Consider the following 14,944-nt stretch of genomic DNA (forward strand, 5'->3'; position numbering starts at 1 on the left):
TCCAAGAGGGTGAATACTTTTTGTAGACACAACCACTGTTCCTTCTAAGCTGCGCGAGTGCGCAATTGCGCACTGCTGACACGGTCTCCGCGCACAGAAAATCTGCGCTGCACAAAAAAAGGTCCAACCTAAATTGTAAATAAAATAAACACGTAACAATTCATTCTGTGCTATTTTTCAGTGTGAGTCAGTGAGTGACCGGTGACTGGCTGCTGCAGCCAATGATGCGATTCACATACGTATTTACCATAGACTGTACATAATGGTATTTACGCAGCTAATCGACGTCAGGCGTCCTTATGTGCAGCTACCGTTGTTGTCATAGATATGAATGAGTAGATAAGACACGCCCCTTTGAGCTGCGTGCTACAGCGAGGCTAAGCTAGTGGGAGCAAAGTTTCAGTGCATTCCGTTGATGTAGACGGCGTGAAAACGGAAACAACAAGTATGCCGTCTCACTGTGCTGCATACAATTACACACTGCGTCGTACGATTGACACAAGGAAACTTGGAATGACTTTTCATAGGTAAGAATAGTTTTTGGCTCTTTTTCCAGTATTAAATCTTGTTGAGAGCTTCCAGTCTATGAGAGCTAACTAGTTAGCCACTAGCAAAACGTTAAGGCGAGCTAGCAGCTGGACAACCAAATACCAGACGATTAATAGTAGCTGTAGTATAGTTGTACAAGCAGTAGTAGTAATACTAAAAGTACAAGCAGCAGTAGTAGTATAAACAGCTGTTAGAGCCGTAGAACTAGTATCAGCATTTGTAATAGTACAGTAGTTATAAAGCCTAACTCATGTATATCCAGATTACCATCTATGTTCTTCCTCCAAACCCATTTTATGATTGGGATTACAGGCAGTTCTTTAGGACTGCTCTCAAATAATTGAAATGTTACTAAACAAGGTTATACTTATCAAATTAAATAGCTCTGGTCTCCAGTATATTGGCGAATTCGGTTCTTTGTAGTTAATTTATTAGCATGATTTCTTTTTAATATGTTGTGTACAGACTTACTTACTTCTCTGTCTACTTTTCTTACTCCATGTAGGTTTCCCAGAGACTATGGGTTGAGGAGGAAGTGAAAGTTTGTCGGCTTAGACCTGGTGCCATTCCGTCAGTGTTAAACTTCCTGGCTCATCTTGGAAGAGTACGTGCCAGAAAGACCACGACCAAGCAGCCTTGAGATCTTAGGCAGCGTCTCCCTGAGGTGGGTGTCAACAGTGTTCACAGTCAGGTCTGTGGTAATCCCGTCAAAAAACAAAACAGAAAAAAATCTAGATTATAAATCAACATGTAACTAAAGCACTCTGTGTATAACGCCATAGTATAGGATGTAGTTCAGAAAATGTCAAAGTATAGTATGCTTTACTCAAGAATAACATAGTATGGCCTGTAGTTCATAGTACAGCATGTTGGCAAGAAAAACAAAACAAAACATAGATTATTATGTGGTTCAAAAAGTGCAAAATGATAGGATGTTGCCTAAAATTGTCATGTATGATATGTGGTTCAAAAAATGTCATAGTGCAGTATATTGTCAAAATAGTATGTAATTCAAGAAAACATCAGAGTATAATATGTTGTCTAAAAAATGCCATAGAATAATAATTTCAATGCACAAGTAAAAGTATAGTAACTTTTAAAACTGTTCGAATTCTTATATGTTGCTAAAAAAAACTAAAACAAAAAAATGTCACAGTAATATGTCAATTAAAAAAGCCTATATTATAGCATGACGCTTTAAAAACGTCACAGTATAGCCTTTAGTCCACAGCTGTCAGTAGGTGAGGAGCAACACAAAAACAGTCCAAACGCTGGTTTCCAGAGGATTAGACGAGAATTTATTTGAAAGAGTAAGTTTACAACAACACAACATGTGAGGGGGTTAAAAACAAATGGGTGTTAGTAAAATAAAAATCAACAGAATTTAAAGTGAACTTCATGTTGACATTGATGGGCATTCCAACCAGGAACAAAGTAAAAGATAATCAATACGAAAAAAAACTCTTCCTGTTCACCTCTTCAAGCCCAAAAACACACCGCAGTAGCACCCTAAACTAAAACTACCAATGGGTTCTCTGTTTTCCTTTGTGAACAATTCAAAGGTCCCTCTCTATCTCCCCACACATCCACCAACCACTGGTGCACATCTCCAAAGTTCTGCCGGGCCAGCTCAGCTTCCCTTCAGAAGAAGTTCCACCAGATGAAGGAGCCTTTTGAGAGGCAGCTGGCATCGTGATTGGACTGTACTTTGGTCTGTTCCAATCCAGCTTCAGCCCCAGAGACGGCAGGCGGGACGAGTCAACGGAAGCCGGGTGGACGAAGGCATGCAGCTGAGTACAATCCAGAAAACAACAGAGGAGGAGTGCAGTGGCCCAGGACCAGAACAAACAGTAGCATGGTATGTCTCTTAGAAAACATCATAGTATAGCCTTTGGTATGAAAAAACGCCATCATATACATCGTATATTGTGCAAATAAGTCAAAGCAAAGAGACATACATTGTAGAATTGTAGTAATTGTGGGCTGACTGATTTACTGATTATCAGTATTTTATTTTTTACTGATTTACGGTAATAAATACATTTAAAAATGGTGCTACTTTGGCTCTGAACCTTTATTACCTTTGGTCGCTCTGTCCTCTAGAGTGATTTGATTGGTTATACGTAACGAATAAAACTCCTTTAACTTAACATCTGTAAACAAAACAAAAACGTATCAACAAAGGTTTCTGTTAGAGTTTGTGTTCTTCTAAGTTTAACTCGATTTTAAATACTTTCATTTACTGCAAATGAATGTCTACTCCAAATGTCTCACTAATAATCATTATCAGCCTTAAAACCCCACAAAACACCCCTCTGTACTCGACCACACTTAGTACAGTCTGGTTCCCCCTTCTATATATCTGCTTGGAATCTTCCACTTCCTGTTTGTCAAAGTGGCCTTCTACCTGGACAGGTTTTGTTGGAGCTCATGCAACAAACATTTTGGGTAACTGCACTTTAATATGGATGGATGACACTGAATTAGAGTCTGTTTTCATGAGACTGAGTTAAGATGTGTAGCTCTGTCATTGAATAGGAAATTATTTCTCAGTATTCACAGAGAAAAATCTGAAATGTTTGCTAGGTTAGCATCCCACATGTTCTTTGGCTCAGCTAAAGCTAACTCTCGCCAACTTCTGGATCTCTTGAGTTGCTTGTTAAATGATCTTGCTAGAGGTGCTGAAGCTCAGAAAGTCTGAGATGTTTGTTCAGAATAAGCTCATTCTCAAGTCTTATCTGAACTGTCCTCTTTTGTTTGAACTTTCCCTAAACTTAGCAGTTAATGACAGAGCAGCACATCCAGACTCAGTCTCATTTATGTAGAGATTAAACTTCAGTGTCATTCATTGATGTTAAAGTGCAGTTTTTCAAATGTTTGTTGCACATGCTCCCGACCAAACCAGTCCAGGTGGAAGACGATGTGAAGAGAAAGCTCCAGAGGATGAATATCACACATTTACGTTGGAAATAAATGTCCTTTAATTAGACATTGTCATGCAAAAGTTGGATTTCCCTTTAATGATGTTCAAATCTTTGTTGAGTGTTTTGTTGATGTTTGGTTTCTAAATGTTTTTTGACATTCTGCCCCAAAGATTAAAACCTTCTACGGCTCACAAGCTGCAACAATTCACACATCATCAACTATCTTTCTGACTAAACTAAGATAAAAAGCGAAAAACTGCCTGATTCCTGCATCATGAATGTAAATCTTTTTGGTTTTTCTGACAGTAAACTGAATATATTTGGGTTTGACATTTTATAAACCAAAACAAGAAATGAATTACTGGAGAAAACGACAGATTAATGGACAAATAAAATGTGTTTTCCAACATATATGGCTGAAATACTCCAACATTACAAGATACATACAATTTAAATTCTATTTTATTCATATAACGCCAGTTACAGGTCAAATTGTCTCAAGACACTTTATTTTTATATTTTTTTGTCATACTTAAAATATGACAAAATAAGAAATTTAAAGCTCTTGACTCACCCAATTTATTATTTGGTTTTTAAGAGATTAATCGACAATTAAAATAAGTTTGTCCACTAAAACTAATAAACATGAGGTCAAATAGAAGGAAGAGTTTTAAATACTGCAGTCCCACGACGACAAGAATAAAGTTTGTCAACAAAAAGTAAATCTGCTGGTGGATTCCATTAAAGTCCTAATAATTGATAATAAAGTGTGATACTAAAGGTTTGTGGTGCTAAAAATGTCAAAGTAAAGATATGAAGTTGAACATGTGGATGGAGGTTGGTAAAAGTTGACCTCCCTTCATTTCTCTGGAGCGACTCCATGGATTTTATGGATGGTGGTTAAAGACCTGCTCTTCTAGTGGTCTTCCTTCTACTCGCTGTAAAAAGTCAGTCCATCCTGGCCGACTTCAACACCTCTTCATGACAACTTGTTGTGCCTCGGACCTGGTGGAAACTCCAGAAACTCGGGAAAACCCGTGGAGACTCGAAGAACTTGTGGAGACTCGAAGAACTCGTGGAGACTCGAAAAACTCGTCGGGCGGGGGAAGGTGTGGTGGGCGGTGGGGGGAGGTGGGGGAGTAGAGGGAGGAGGCCGCCGCCCAACCTCCCCACCCACTCTCCGCCCTGACTCCACCCAGACTCCGCCTTGGCTCCGCCCATGTGGTCACATCAGGAACTACGATGCCAAAGGGACGACGAAATTATTTCTTTTCATCTGATCTGTAGCTCAGTGAGTTAAGGATTTGCCTATGGAGCTGCAGGTCGCTGGTTCAAGACCAGACCCTTCTTAAATTTTCTCAATATTCTGACAAAGACAAAGAAAGAAAAAGGCCGGTGGCGGGTCTTGAACCTGCGACCCTCCGCTTGGGAGTCTGTCTTCTTATCCTCCTGAGCTACTCGCTCAGATACTAATTCTTCGTTTTTTTGCGTATTTGTCATCTATTTTTTGTCGTTTTCGAGTTTTTTTTTTTAACTCGAGTCTCGACTCGACCGTTTTTCTCAGGAGGTTGGACTTCAGCCTTTGTGCTGGAGGGTTGAACCCTCAGTTCCAAGACTTTCCAAGCCTCCACACCTCCCGAGTCCTCAGGACCTGAGCCTTCACAGAGTCTGAGGGCTGAAATTTTCGAAGTCCCACAGTAGTTCTCTGTTAGTTTGAACCTTCAGACAGTCCAAGGACTGATATCTTCTAAGTTCCTGAGTAGTTCTCTGTTAGTTTGAACCTTCAGACAGTCTGAGGACTGAAATGTTAAAAGTTTCTCAGTACTTCTCTGTTAGTTTGAACCTTCAGACACTCTGAGGACTGAAGTTTTAAAAGTTTCTCAGTACTTCTCTGTTAGTTTGAACTTTCTGGTGAACAGAAGCCTTAAAACTTGTGACCATGAATCTTGATTTCACATTTAGACCATCCATCTGAGTTCTTCTCAAACCTTCACCTGTGGGTTTTTTAGAAATCCTCAACAAACTTTGATTCTCTTCACTGAACAGTAAAGTTTGTGGAGATCAGAAGGTAACATTAGTTTGATCTATGCCTTCAACTACTAGTAGACTTTATCTGGAAAGCAGTTTTCTGAAATGAGTTATTAGTAAATCTGTCCACAATCAAACCAAGAACATAGAAAGAGGAAATGTTTGAAGAAACAACTTGATGTTTTCATTTCAGACTAGAAAACACTTTAAGAACTTTATCTCTTCTTGCTCTTTTTGATCGTTTTATTGTCTCTTCTGTTTAATTTGATCTTCTAAAGTCTAACTGGTGTCTTTTCAAATGTTTTGTCTTTAGTTTGATTCTTCTTAAATGTTTAGTTTTGCTCTTTTCTCACCTTTTATTCTTTTCTAATGTCTGATTTCGAAATGTTTTGTCTTTTTAATGTTTAATTGTTGTTTTTTCAAATGTTTTATTGGCTTGTTTGAAAAATTTCCTTTTCTTTCCCAATGTTTAATTTTTTGATTAAATCTTTAAGGATTTTCTTTTTAAATGTTTTACCACCTTTTAATGTTTCATTTTCTTTTTAAATGCTTCATTGTATTTTCTGTTTAATTCCTATTTGTCTTTAAGATTTAATTTTCTAATTAAACATTTAATTTTTTAATTAAATGTTTTGTCTTTTTAAAGGTTTAATAATCTAATTAAATGTTTTTATTTTTAAAAAATGTTTAATATTCTTTTTGTTTAATTGTATTTTTTAAATGTTTAATGATCTAAAATATTTCATCTTTAATGTTTAATATTTTTGTTTAAAAACATTTCTTTAATTTCATAATTACGTTTTGTATCTTCCATTTAATTATCTAATTAAATATTTTGTCTCTTTAATACAATTTAATTGTATTTAATGTTTAATTTTTTTGTTTAAAGTTTTATTGTATTAAATGTTTTTTCCTTTGATTTAATTGCTTTTTAAAATGCAATTTATTTCTTTAATTTTAATTTGTCAAGATTTTAACCCCAACCTTAAAAATGAAATAAACCCTTAAATCACAACGAAAATACTTCTGTTGTCACAATCATGAGTTAGTCAATTATTCAGTTTATCAATTCAACTTTATTTGTTTAGCACCTTTCACACAGATGACAAAACTAAACAAGCAAAGAGAAAAAACTATGCTAAAACTACGATTAAAACTCAAAAACATATTTAAAAAAAAAAAAAAAAAAGGATTTAACATGGTAAAAAAAATATGTTGTGTCCAGGAGATGGAGGGAGTTTATTGAAGTCTTCTTGGGCTCACATGGTAAATCATTTAAAATATAAACTTGATATTCAGTCTAAGGAAACTGCAGAGCGACAGAAGAACCAACAATATCTCCTGTTTTCTCCTTTAATGAGTCGACTCTTCTTGTGCTTTCAGACCAAAGAACTACAGACTCTTCACAACCTGCTCAAACTCTTGGTACAGGACCTCACCACACGGTCAAGAAGGTTTCCTTCTCCTCATTTCTACTCTGAAGCTCACCTTCTCCTGCTCAAACTGCTGACAAATGTTTCTGCTGCTCTAAAGTCTGGTCTCCAGAACTTCCTAAAAACTCTCCAAGTGTCTTCTGCTGCAGGTTGCTATGTAGAACTGTTGCAGAAAACCTCACTAAACCACATGGAGGGGCCTCAAGATAGTCGTCCAAATGAAACTGTACAAAAACCAAACTAGCACAACCCAAACACTAAAGTCTCCTGCAGCCTACCAGAGAACCTCTGAAAACAGAGAATCAGGACAGGAACTCTTACCTTCTGGACAACCAACGCTGGTTCTCAAACAAGAATACAGAATGTGTCTGACCAAAAACCTCTGAAGACTCACTACAGCCAAGATAAAGACACAGCTGCACCAAATCCACTAATCACTGCACACATTAGCACCATGTGCTAACTGTGGCTAAAGAACCTCATTTACCAAGACAACTATCCAGTACAAAGCCCGAAAACACACCAAGAAACACATTAAAGCCGATTTTACTGCTGGAAGCTGCAAGCCAACGCCTAAAGAACTAACTAAAGCAACAGAGCCAAACCCAGTTCAGTGGTGAAGAGAAGCAGAGGAAATGTTTGTCTGCAGCTAAATAAAGCAGGAAGACACTGAGCTGCTCAGGTGTTCCTGATAACACCAAGCTGCTCAGGTGTTCCTGATAACACCAAGCAGCCACCTGGACAGCCAATAGGAACACAGCTTCCTGGAAGTCCAGAGGGCTGGCTTAGTGAAGGAAATTTAATTTAAAGTTGAAGCAGAAAGTTAATAAAGAAAGTTGAAAACCACCTTCTGATTCCTGAAATCTCTGAGTTTTTACACAAAGAACACCTGAACATGTCAAACTGGTTCCATAGTAGAACCATCATTGTAAAAATGTCATAGTATGGTGTGTTGCTCAAAAAACATTAGGACCTGGCTGTCAGGGGACAAACATGTAAGAAACATGAGAACAGAGAGAACCCAACCAGTAGGTCACAGTTTATCATCCCCCAGTCATCTCCTGAAGTCCATATGGTGAGAGACATCAGTATCTGGTTGTTAATTTACTAGAGGATGCTTATAATCATGCTGATGTGGTCTGTACTCTACAGTATTTTAGTGACTCAATAAATGCCTAAGTTGTTTTTTTAAAAATGCTTTTTAGTTTTTAATGAACATTTAATAGCCTATATGTAATCAATAAATGGCCTTTGCCTCTATTAAGAAAAATTCACTCAGAACTCTGATATGTTAACAGTACTAAATAAATCAATAAATACATGCATACACACATAAATAAGTTAATACATTAACTGTGTTAAGATTTAGATTTTAAAAAAAGTTGTTTATGTTTTTGCAGAATCCTGTATTGCTCACTGGTTGGTCATTACATTTTGTTCGTTTGATTTCACTGTTTAAAATGATGCCACCTCTTTTCAGACAGAACCTGTGATAATAAAACAATACAAAATTTTTAGGTCCGTGTTAATAAAGCACTTAAAGCTTTAAGTATGGCTAAATGCTTTTTTCAAAATTAAATATATCACTCCTTAGGTGGTAGTGGCCCCAAGTTCAGTAAAGCTGGAAAGATATTCACAGATTCACACTTCCAGCATCAATAACTCGTTAGATATAGGTTGTCAAAACATAAACGGTGCCTCTTTCCCATTGTTGCAAGGCAGACAATGTGCTACAAGCCCAGTTTTATCAAAAGTAGCTGTCTTTCAAGCTACAGGAATAAGATTGGTGTCTATGGAGTGAACAGGGTCCTTCTGCAATTTGCAAAACCGCTGCAACAGTAAAGAGAGACAAATATTCAATAACTTCACTCTTATACATTGTAGTGTCACTAAAATCACTGCAGCCTTCAACTGGCTCCTGTTGACAAAGTGTTTTAACAGAAATGTAAATGCTGTAATTTGATTCTTTTAATGAACCATGTAACTTGAATGGATGTGATGCTGGTGTGACCACAGTGCACACATCTGATGTTGCTCACAGTGGTCCAAGGAACTGCTCAGGGAGTTTGTGTGTTTGCTCAGACTCATGAAAAATTAGAGGGAACATTGGACACAAGTAGCGTTGAATGCTACGCGGTTGCCATGGCGACGACATGTAAACATCTCCCCTCAGCCAGTCCGACGTCCTGCTTCTAAAAAATGTCGAAAATGTCTGCTATGAACAGAAAAGTGATACAAACTCTCGCTGAAACGATCTCCAAACAAGTGGAGCACTGTGAGTATCGCAGTTTAACTTCTTCTTTCTAATTATCCCGTGCTAAGCTAAGTTAGTAGTTATAGTAGCTAGCAGTAGTGAGGCGCGCTTTCCTCTATACAGGTTACATTTCATTCATAAATTAGCACCTACCGACAGTAATGAAAGTAAAATAAGCTACGTCTTAGAATGTGATTTTTAAAATTTTTTTTTTACATTTTGTAGTCAATAAAACGGAAGCTGAGTGCCTTATCCGAGAGTTTAACCTCCTGCTGGGGGAGCCCACCAACAATGGGAGAACAGTCCAGGGCCTGGACAGAGCGAGGTTCAGGAGCATTCTGCACCATACGTTTGACCTGACCGACGACATAATAATGGACGGAGGTAAGCATTTACTTTCCAGAATCAGAGCCTGTTTTACTGTTCTCACATACAAGGAATTCGACATGGTGTTTTCGTGCATAACATTACACACTGACAAGTAGTACATTTTCAAAGAAGCACAAAAAGATGTTTAATAAAGTCAACAGACAGTTTTACAAGTTAAATGAAAACATCAAATGTAGCAAATGCAGGGGATTATAAGTGATAAAAATGTTTACTGTGTGCAGAAATTTGCAATTATTCACATGATAATGTGCAAAACTACATAGTAAGTATATGGTTTCAAAATCTTGACATGTGTAAAAGATAATTATAGTCCTTTATAAAAAGCTGTGCACTCGTGCAATGAACTGAGTCAATGTTGTGTTTGATATTTGACATAAATCTTGACCGAATCTATACTGTATGCCAGAATGACAGACATTCTTTGGAAGCCTCTAAACATTCAAAGAGTCACAAATAATTAGCAACTATTAGATAACTGCAAATTGTAGCCATTGCCTGACTGAATGTGCAGAATGTTTGCTAACCTAGACATGTTCTGAATGTAACGGAGTGTCTGTCCTGTAGCCTTCAGGGCGTTTGACAAAGACAATGATGGCATTGTCAGTTTGAAAGAGTGGATCGAGGGACTGTCTGTTCTTCTTCGGGGGACCTTGAATGAAAAAATAAAATGTAACTTTTCAACCTTACTTTCTGTGTTGAAGTGCTCTCTCTTTTTCATACAAAGTTACAAGCTTATCCAGCTAACAACCCTTCTCTTATTCTGTGGCTCAGACTGCTTTCACGTGTATGACTTGAATGGTGACGGCTTCATCACCAGGGAGGAGATGTTTCGCTTGCTGAAAAACAGCCTCGTCAGACAGCCAACTGAAGAGGACCCCGATGAAGGAGTCAAAGACCTGGTGGAGATCACACTCAAGAAGATGGTGAGATGTTGGTACTATTAAATGATTAGCTTTTAATTTGAATGTTTTCAGCAGGTAAAAAATAGCTATCTGGTCTGTAGATAGTTTGTCAACACCTGCCCATGTCATATCTTCACATAGGACCATGATCACGATGGCAAACTGTCTTTTGATGACTTTGAGAAGGCAGTGCGAGAGGAGAACCTATTGCTTGAAGCATTTGGAACCTGTCTTCCTGACTCCACGGTAATTACAAATTAAAAGCTGTAATTGCTTAAATTTCCATGTCAGAAATCTTAATCTTACAATTTGTTTTTCTTGCTTTTCAGAGTGTTGAGGCATTTGAGCAATATGTATTTCAAGAACAGCTGGAACAATAAAGAAAGAAACCATATTAATGCACATTTTCGACCTCACTGTCTTTATTAAAAAACATTATAGTTAGAATTTTTGTGCAAAGTTTGTAAATGAAAAGAAGCTCTTAGGAGACACTGTTCAAAAGGTCATTTTCTAAAATAGTACAACAAGTCTGCAAAAAAACTCCACCATCAAGACGGCTTGCTTGATCAAATCCGACGTCGTGGTTTGACCTGTTTCTCCACCGGCTTCAGGTCAGAAACTGTTCCCACCTAAGAAAGACGACAGATTTTTACTGACATGCATAAAAATTATTCCCATTATAGTGAAGAATTAGTTTCATTCTTAGTTAGTATCAGATTATGGGTACCTGCTTCATTGTGTTCCTGATCAGGCCAACAGTTGTGTTTAGCGATTCATCCTCCATGTCCAGTTTGGATGGTTCTGGTAGTTTTGGTCCAATCAAAGGCTCATTTTGTCCAGGAACAGTCACTGAGTGCTCGCCAGTCACTTCCATTTTGCGTTTTCTGTTCTGCAAGTGTGTGGTCCTAGGGACAAATCTGACTGCAGGAGCCTGATTTGAGTTCGGTCTGTGTTCTGTGCCTTGGTTTCTGTTGTAGTAGGTCTGGTTGGAGCCTGAATTCTGCTCTTGTTGCTGCTTTGTGTCAGGGACAACATTATGTAAAGTGCCCATTTTGTCCTCTGTTGGTATCATCGCTGGTTGATTTTTATGTCCATAGAAATGATGCTCTTGGGGAGGTAACAGCAGTGGAGGAAAGCTTGAATAATGGCTGATGTTCAAAGTCTCTCCTGCATTGCTATTATCAGAGGTTTGATTGTGTCTGTTGATGATCTGGTCTGATGTAGTGGTTGTTTCTGATGATGATGTGGGCTCCTCATGTATTGCCTCTTTCTGTTCCCTTTCTCTTGCTTTGTAACAATATAAAGAGAGAGAACACAATTTCAACAATGGTTTGTCATTACAACTTACAAAATACAGCTGAGACTAAATTATGTTTCTCCAGCAGTAGGGTTTAAATGTTGAAAAAATATAAATAATGTATGGGTACACACAAAACTTAGAAAGATCTGAACCACATACACATACAAAGAAGCAATAAACTGATGTAAGGCTTAGCATGTGAGATTATTTACACTGAGGATTCACTGCTGCATGGCTGTAAGATGTTCAGCAGTCCAAGAAAAAAAGTTGCTTGTTTTGGCAGTGCTGGATTTTGTACTTTGGTATCTATCCACCTAAAACGACTGCATCAGCACAGCGGCATTTTCTTTAAGCATAAATAAATTAGATGTAAAATTCTACCTCTATACTGAGCAGCCCTTCGTACGTAGCCCCTCCGGTCCTGCAGCTTTAGCCTGGTGTCTTCCACAGTCTCATATTCTGGGACGTAGCACACATGTAGCGCGCCACCATAGAAACTCTTCTCATCCATGTGCCGCTTTGCTGCTCTGAAAGACATGTTTTTAAGCAAAAAAAACCCCAATAATTTAGCAGATCTTTTAAACTTTGCCAATAAGACATGATGAACCAGGTAAGTTGCATCCTGTACCTGGCACTTGTGAGTTTCTGGAACTTCACCAGGTACACTTCAGTGAACTCCTCAGCAGGATACTCGTCCAGGGGTCTGTACTCCTCCACAACCCCGTACAGAGCACACAGCTGGATCAGCTCTGTCATCACCCCAATGGCTGGGACCCCTTGGACCATCAGGTAACGGGACTCTAAATTGATGGTGTACACCTGATAATACATAAAACAAACGTGGTCCATCATGTTAGTGCAGTGGTTCTCAAATTTTTTCTGTCGGGCCCCCCTTTGGAGGACAAAAAACTTTCGTGCCCCCTCAATAACTTTGTGTGTGTGTGTGTGTGTGTGTGTGTGTGTGTGTGTGTGTGTGTGTATATATATATATATATATGAAACTGTGAAAACATGAATATGCAGGGCTGTGTTATTTTATCTGATTCCATTTTGTTGTTTTTCACAGTAAAGATCAGGGGTGTCAAACTCATTTTAGTCCAGGGACCACATAAACCCAATCTGATCTCCAGTGGGCCCCACCAGTAAAATCACAGCATAATAACCTATAAATAACCACAGCTCCAACTTTTCCCCTTTGTTTTAATTCAAAAAAAGTACATTCTGAAAATATTCACATTTAATGAACTATCTTTTTACAAAATATTATGAACCTGAAATTTCTTAAGGAAAACAAGTTCAATTTCAACAGTAGCCTATTATGCCTCAGTTCATCATTTACACATGCATTGTAACTGCCAGATAACAGTTTATCTACAAAAACACAAAACATTCAGTCACAGGTATCTGCAACTGAACAATCTAGTATTTTAGTTCATGATCAGAACAACTTGTCAAGTTCTAGAAACTATTTTAAATTTACAGCTTTACAAATTTACAGTTAATGTTGTTGTAATTTTTATCATTTGTAAAGTCGTCCCGCGGGCCGAAATGGACCGTCTGGTGGGCCGGTTTTGGCCCACAGGCCGTATGTTTGACACTGCTGGTAAAAATAATCGGAGGAGATGAGCCGAGTACGTGACGTGATCAAGTACGCTGGTGTTCCGACTGCACATTAACGATGCGTTCTCCCGTTCTCAGGAGTCTGTACTTCGGAGTCTGAACGGCCAGTGCATATACCATAGATATATACAGAAGATCATTATTATTATTATTATTTTTATCTATGGCATATACAGTCTATGGGGCCAGCACAATTTCAGTATTGTTGTACGCCGCGAAAAACAGGCCGACGTTAAAACAATAGTTCAGCTAATTAGTTCCGTGTTGAAGGACCTTTTCCTCCCAGTCGCCCGCGCCCCCCTTGACATGCCTCTGCGCCCCCCCAGGGGGGCGCGCCCCACTATTTTAGAAACACTGTGTTAGTGTAACACTTGGCTAAGGTATGTTGAATGCTAATGACAAGGTTTATGCAGAACCATCATGTGAAATCTGCAAATATAGGCTATTTGTACTGCTTATGTACCTTTTAAGTAATGTTTACCACCTAGCTAGGAGCCGCAGTGTATCAACCTAAGCTCCATTCTGTACAGATAGAAGCCTTTTTCTTACCTTAACCGCTTTATCTTTCCTTCCCTCCCTGTATTTTGGTCGAGAAATGCATACTTTCCGCTGTTCGTGGTGTTTGTAAACCTCCGGGACTCTCCAACAGTCGTTTTTGTTGACAGGAGTCGCCATTAGTGATGATCCTCTGATACCCGAGGCTTCGACACATGCGCTGTAGCTCATGAAGCAAACGTATCGAGCCACTGTGCCGAGGCGTGGTTTGGTCACGTGACTCGTGACGTTTGAATCACTTCAGTGACGTTTGAAGCACTCAACTGCTTCGAATCACCTCATTGGTTCGGTTTGTTATGTGAATCACTCAGCGGGATCGAGTGTTCCGGGATAGGAGATCCCTATTTAGTGTTGTTCATTTGAATTGTTTTTCGCAGAATAGATTGGTTATTTTGCTGTTGTTTTTGCTTTGAGAGTTAGTAGTATGTCAGATTTCGTATTTCATAGAGAATAGATAGATAGATAGATAGATAGATAGATTTTATTTATTTTTTATTTATTTATTTTTATATATATATATATATATATATATATATATATATATATATATATATATATATATATATATATATATATATACATATATATATTCCCAACTCACCACCCCCATGCCACAACACCTGGCACAGAACCTTGTCAGGTGCTTAGCTGACAGACTACAGTAGTTCACTGACTGTATATACTGTATATATATATATATATGTATATATATATGTATATATATATATATATATATATATGTATATATATATATATATATATATATATATATACATATATATATTCCCAACTCACCACCCCCATGCCACAACACCTGGCACAGAACCTTGTCAGGTGCTTAGCTGACAGACTACAGTAGTTCACTGACTGTTGCTACACTTGTGGCTCTGCAGTTCAAAACTTTTGGATTCACCAATCAGAGTGGCAGCCAGTGTGAAAGAACGTTTAATAACAGAATGCACAACAATTAACATAAAGAATACCAAGCA

The 14,944-nt window shown here is 38.1% G+C and overlaps 2 protein-coding genes across 4 annotated transcripts; one reads left to right on the top strand and one right to left on the bottom strand.

The window, feature by feature from the left end:
• Window positions 1-375: 375 nt before the first annotated feature.
• LOC129347235 (calaxin-like) lies at window positions 376-10,882 on the top strand. Of its 3 annotated transcripts, none has more exons than XM_055017801.1 (8): window positions 376-527; window positions 1,055-1,213; window positions 2,112-2,407; window positions 6,885-9,209; window positions 9,414-9,572; window positions 10,143-10,501; window positions 10,622-10,726; window positions 10,810-10,882. In XM_055017801.1, exons 4-8 carry the CDS (start codon window positions 9,134-9,136, stop codon window positions 10,858-10,860), a joined length of 750 nt encoding a protein of 249 aa, XP_054873776.1. In that variant the 5' UTR covers window positions 376-527; window positions 1,055-1,213; window positions 2,112-2,407; window positions 6,885-9,133; the 3' UTR covers window positions 10,861-10,882. The 3 variants fall into 3 exon arrangements, with proteins under 3 accessions (XP_054873776.1, XP_054873779.1, XP_054873778.1); XM_055017804.1 differs by having other exon boundaries at window positions 10,350-10,501; XM_055017803.1 differs by lacking the exons at window positions 376-527; window positions 1,055-1,213; window positions 2,112-2,407 and having other exon boundaries at window positions 8,575-9,209; window positions 10,143-10,247; window positions 10,350-10,501.
• Window positions 10,881-14,108, bottom strand: rbm48 (RNA binding motif protein 48). Its single transcript, XM_023269056.3, has 5 exons — window positions 13,950-14,108; window positions 12,409-12,599; window positions 12,162-12,307; window positions 11,208-11,767; window positions 10,881-11,109 (listed from the first exon to the last, which is right to left on the bottom strand). The coding sequence occupies exons 1-5, from the start codon at window positions 14,073-14,075 to the stop codon at window positions 11,047-11,049; spliced, it is 1,086 nt and encodes a 361-aa protein (XP_023124824.3). The 5' UTR covers window positions 14,076-14,108; the 3' UTR covers window positions 10,881-11,046.
• Between the last annotated feature and the right edge of the window lie 836 nt (window positions 14,109-14,944).

This window comes from Amphiprion ocellaris, chromosome 15 (genome assembly GCF_022539595.1).
Source record: "Amphiprion ocellaris isolate individual 3 ecotype Okinawa chromosome 15, ASM2253959v1, whole genome shotgun sequence".
NCBI lineage: Eukaryota > Metazoa > Chordata > Actinopteri > Pomacentridae > Amphiprion > Amphiprion ocellaris.

Excerpts from the sequence above, each read along its gene's own strand:
- LOC129347235 (XM_055017801.1), top strand. The coding sequence starts at position 9,134 with ATGTCGAAAATGTCTGCTATGAACAGAAAAGTGATACAAACTCTCGCT. Across the intron at positions 9,210-9,413 it reads CTCCAAACAAGTGGAGCACT|TCAATAAAACGGAAGCTGAG; the intron begins GTGAGTATCGCA and ends TACATTTTGTAG. Across the intron at positions 10,502-10,621 it reads AGATCACACTCAAGAAGATG|GACCATGATCACGATGGCAA; the intron begins GTGAGATGTTGG and ends ATCTTCACATAG.
- rbm48 (XM_023269056.3), bottom strand. The coding sequence starts at position 14,075 with ATGGCGACTCCTGTCAACAAAAACGACTGTTGGAGAGTCCCGGAGGTT. Across the intron at positions 12,308-12,408 it reads CAGAAACTCACAAGTGCCAG|AGCAGCAAAGCGGCACATGG; the intron begins GTACAGGATGCA and ends CATGTCTTTCAG. Across the intron at positions 11,768-12,161 it reads AAGGGCTGCTCAGTATAGAG|CAAGAGAAAGGGAACAGAAA; the intron begins GTAGAATTTTAC and ends ATTGTTACAAAG.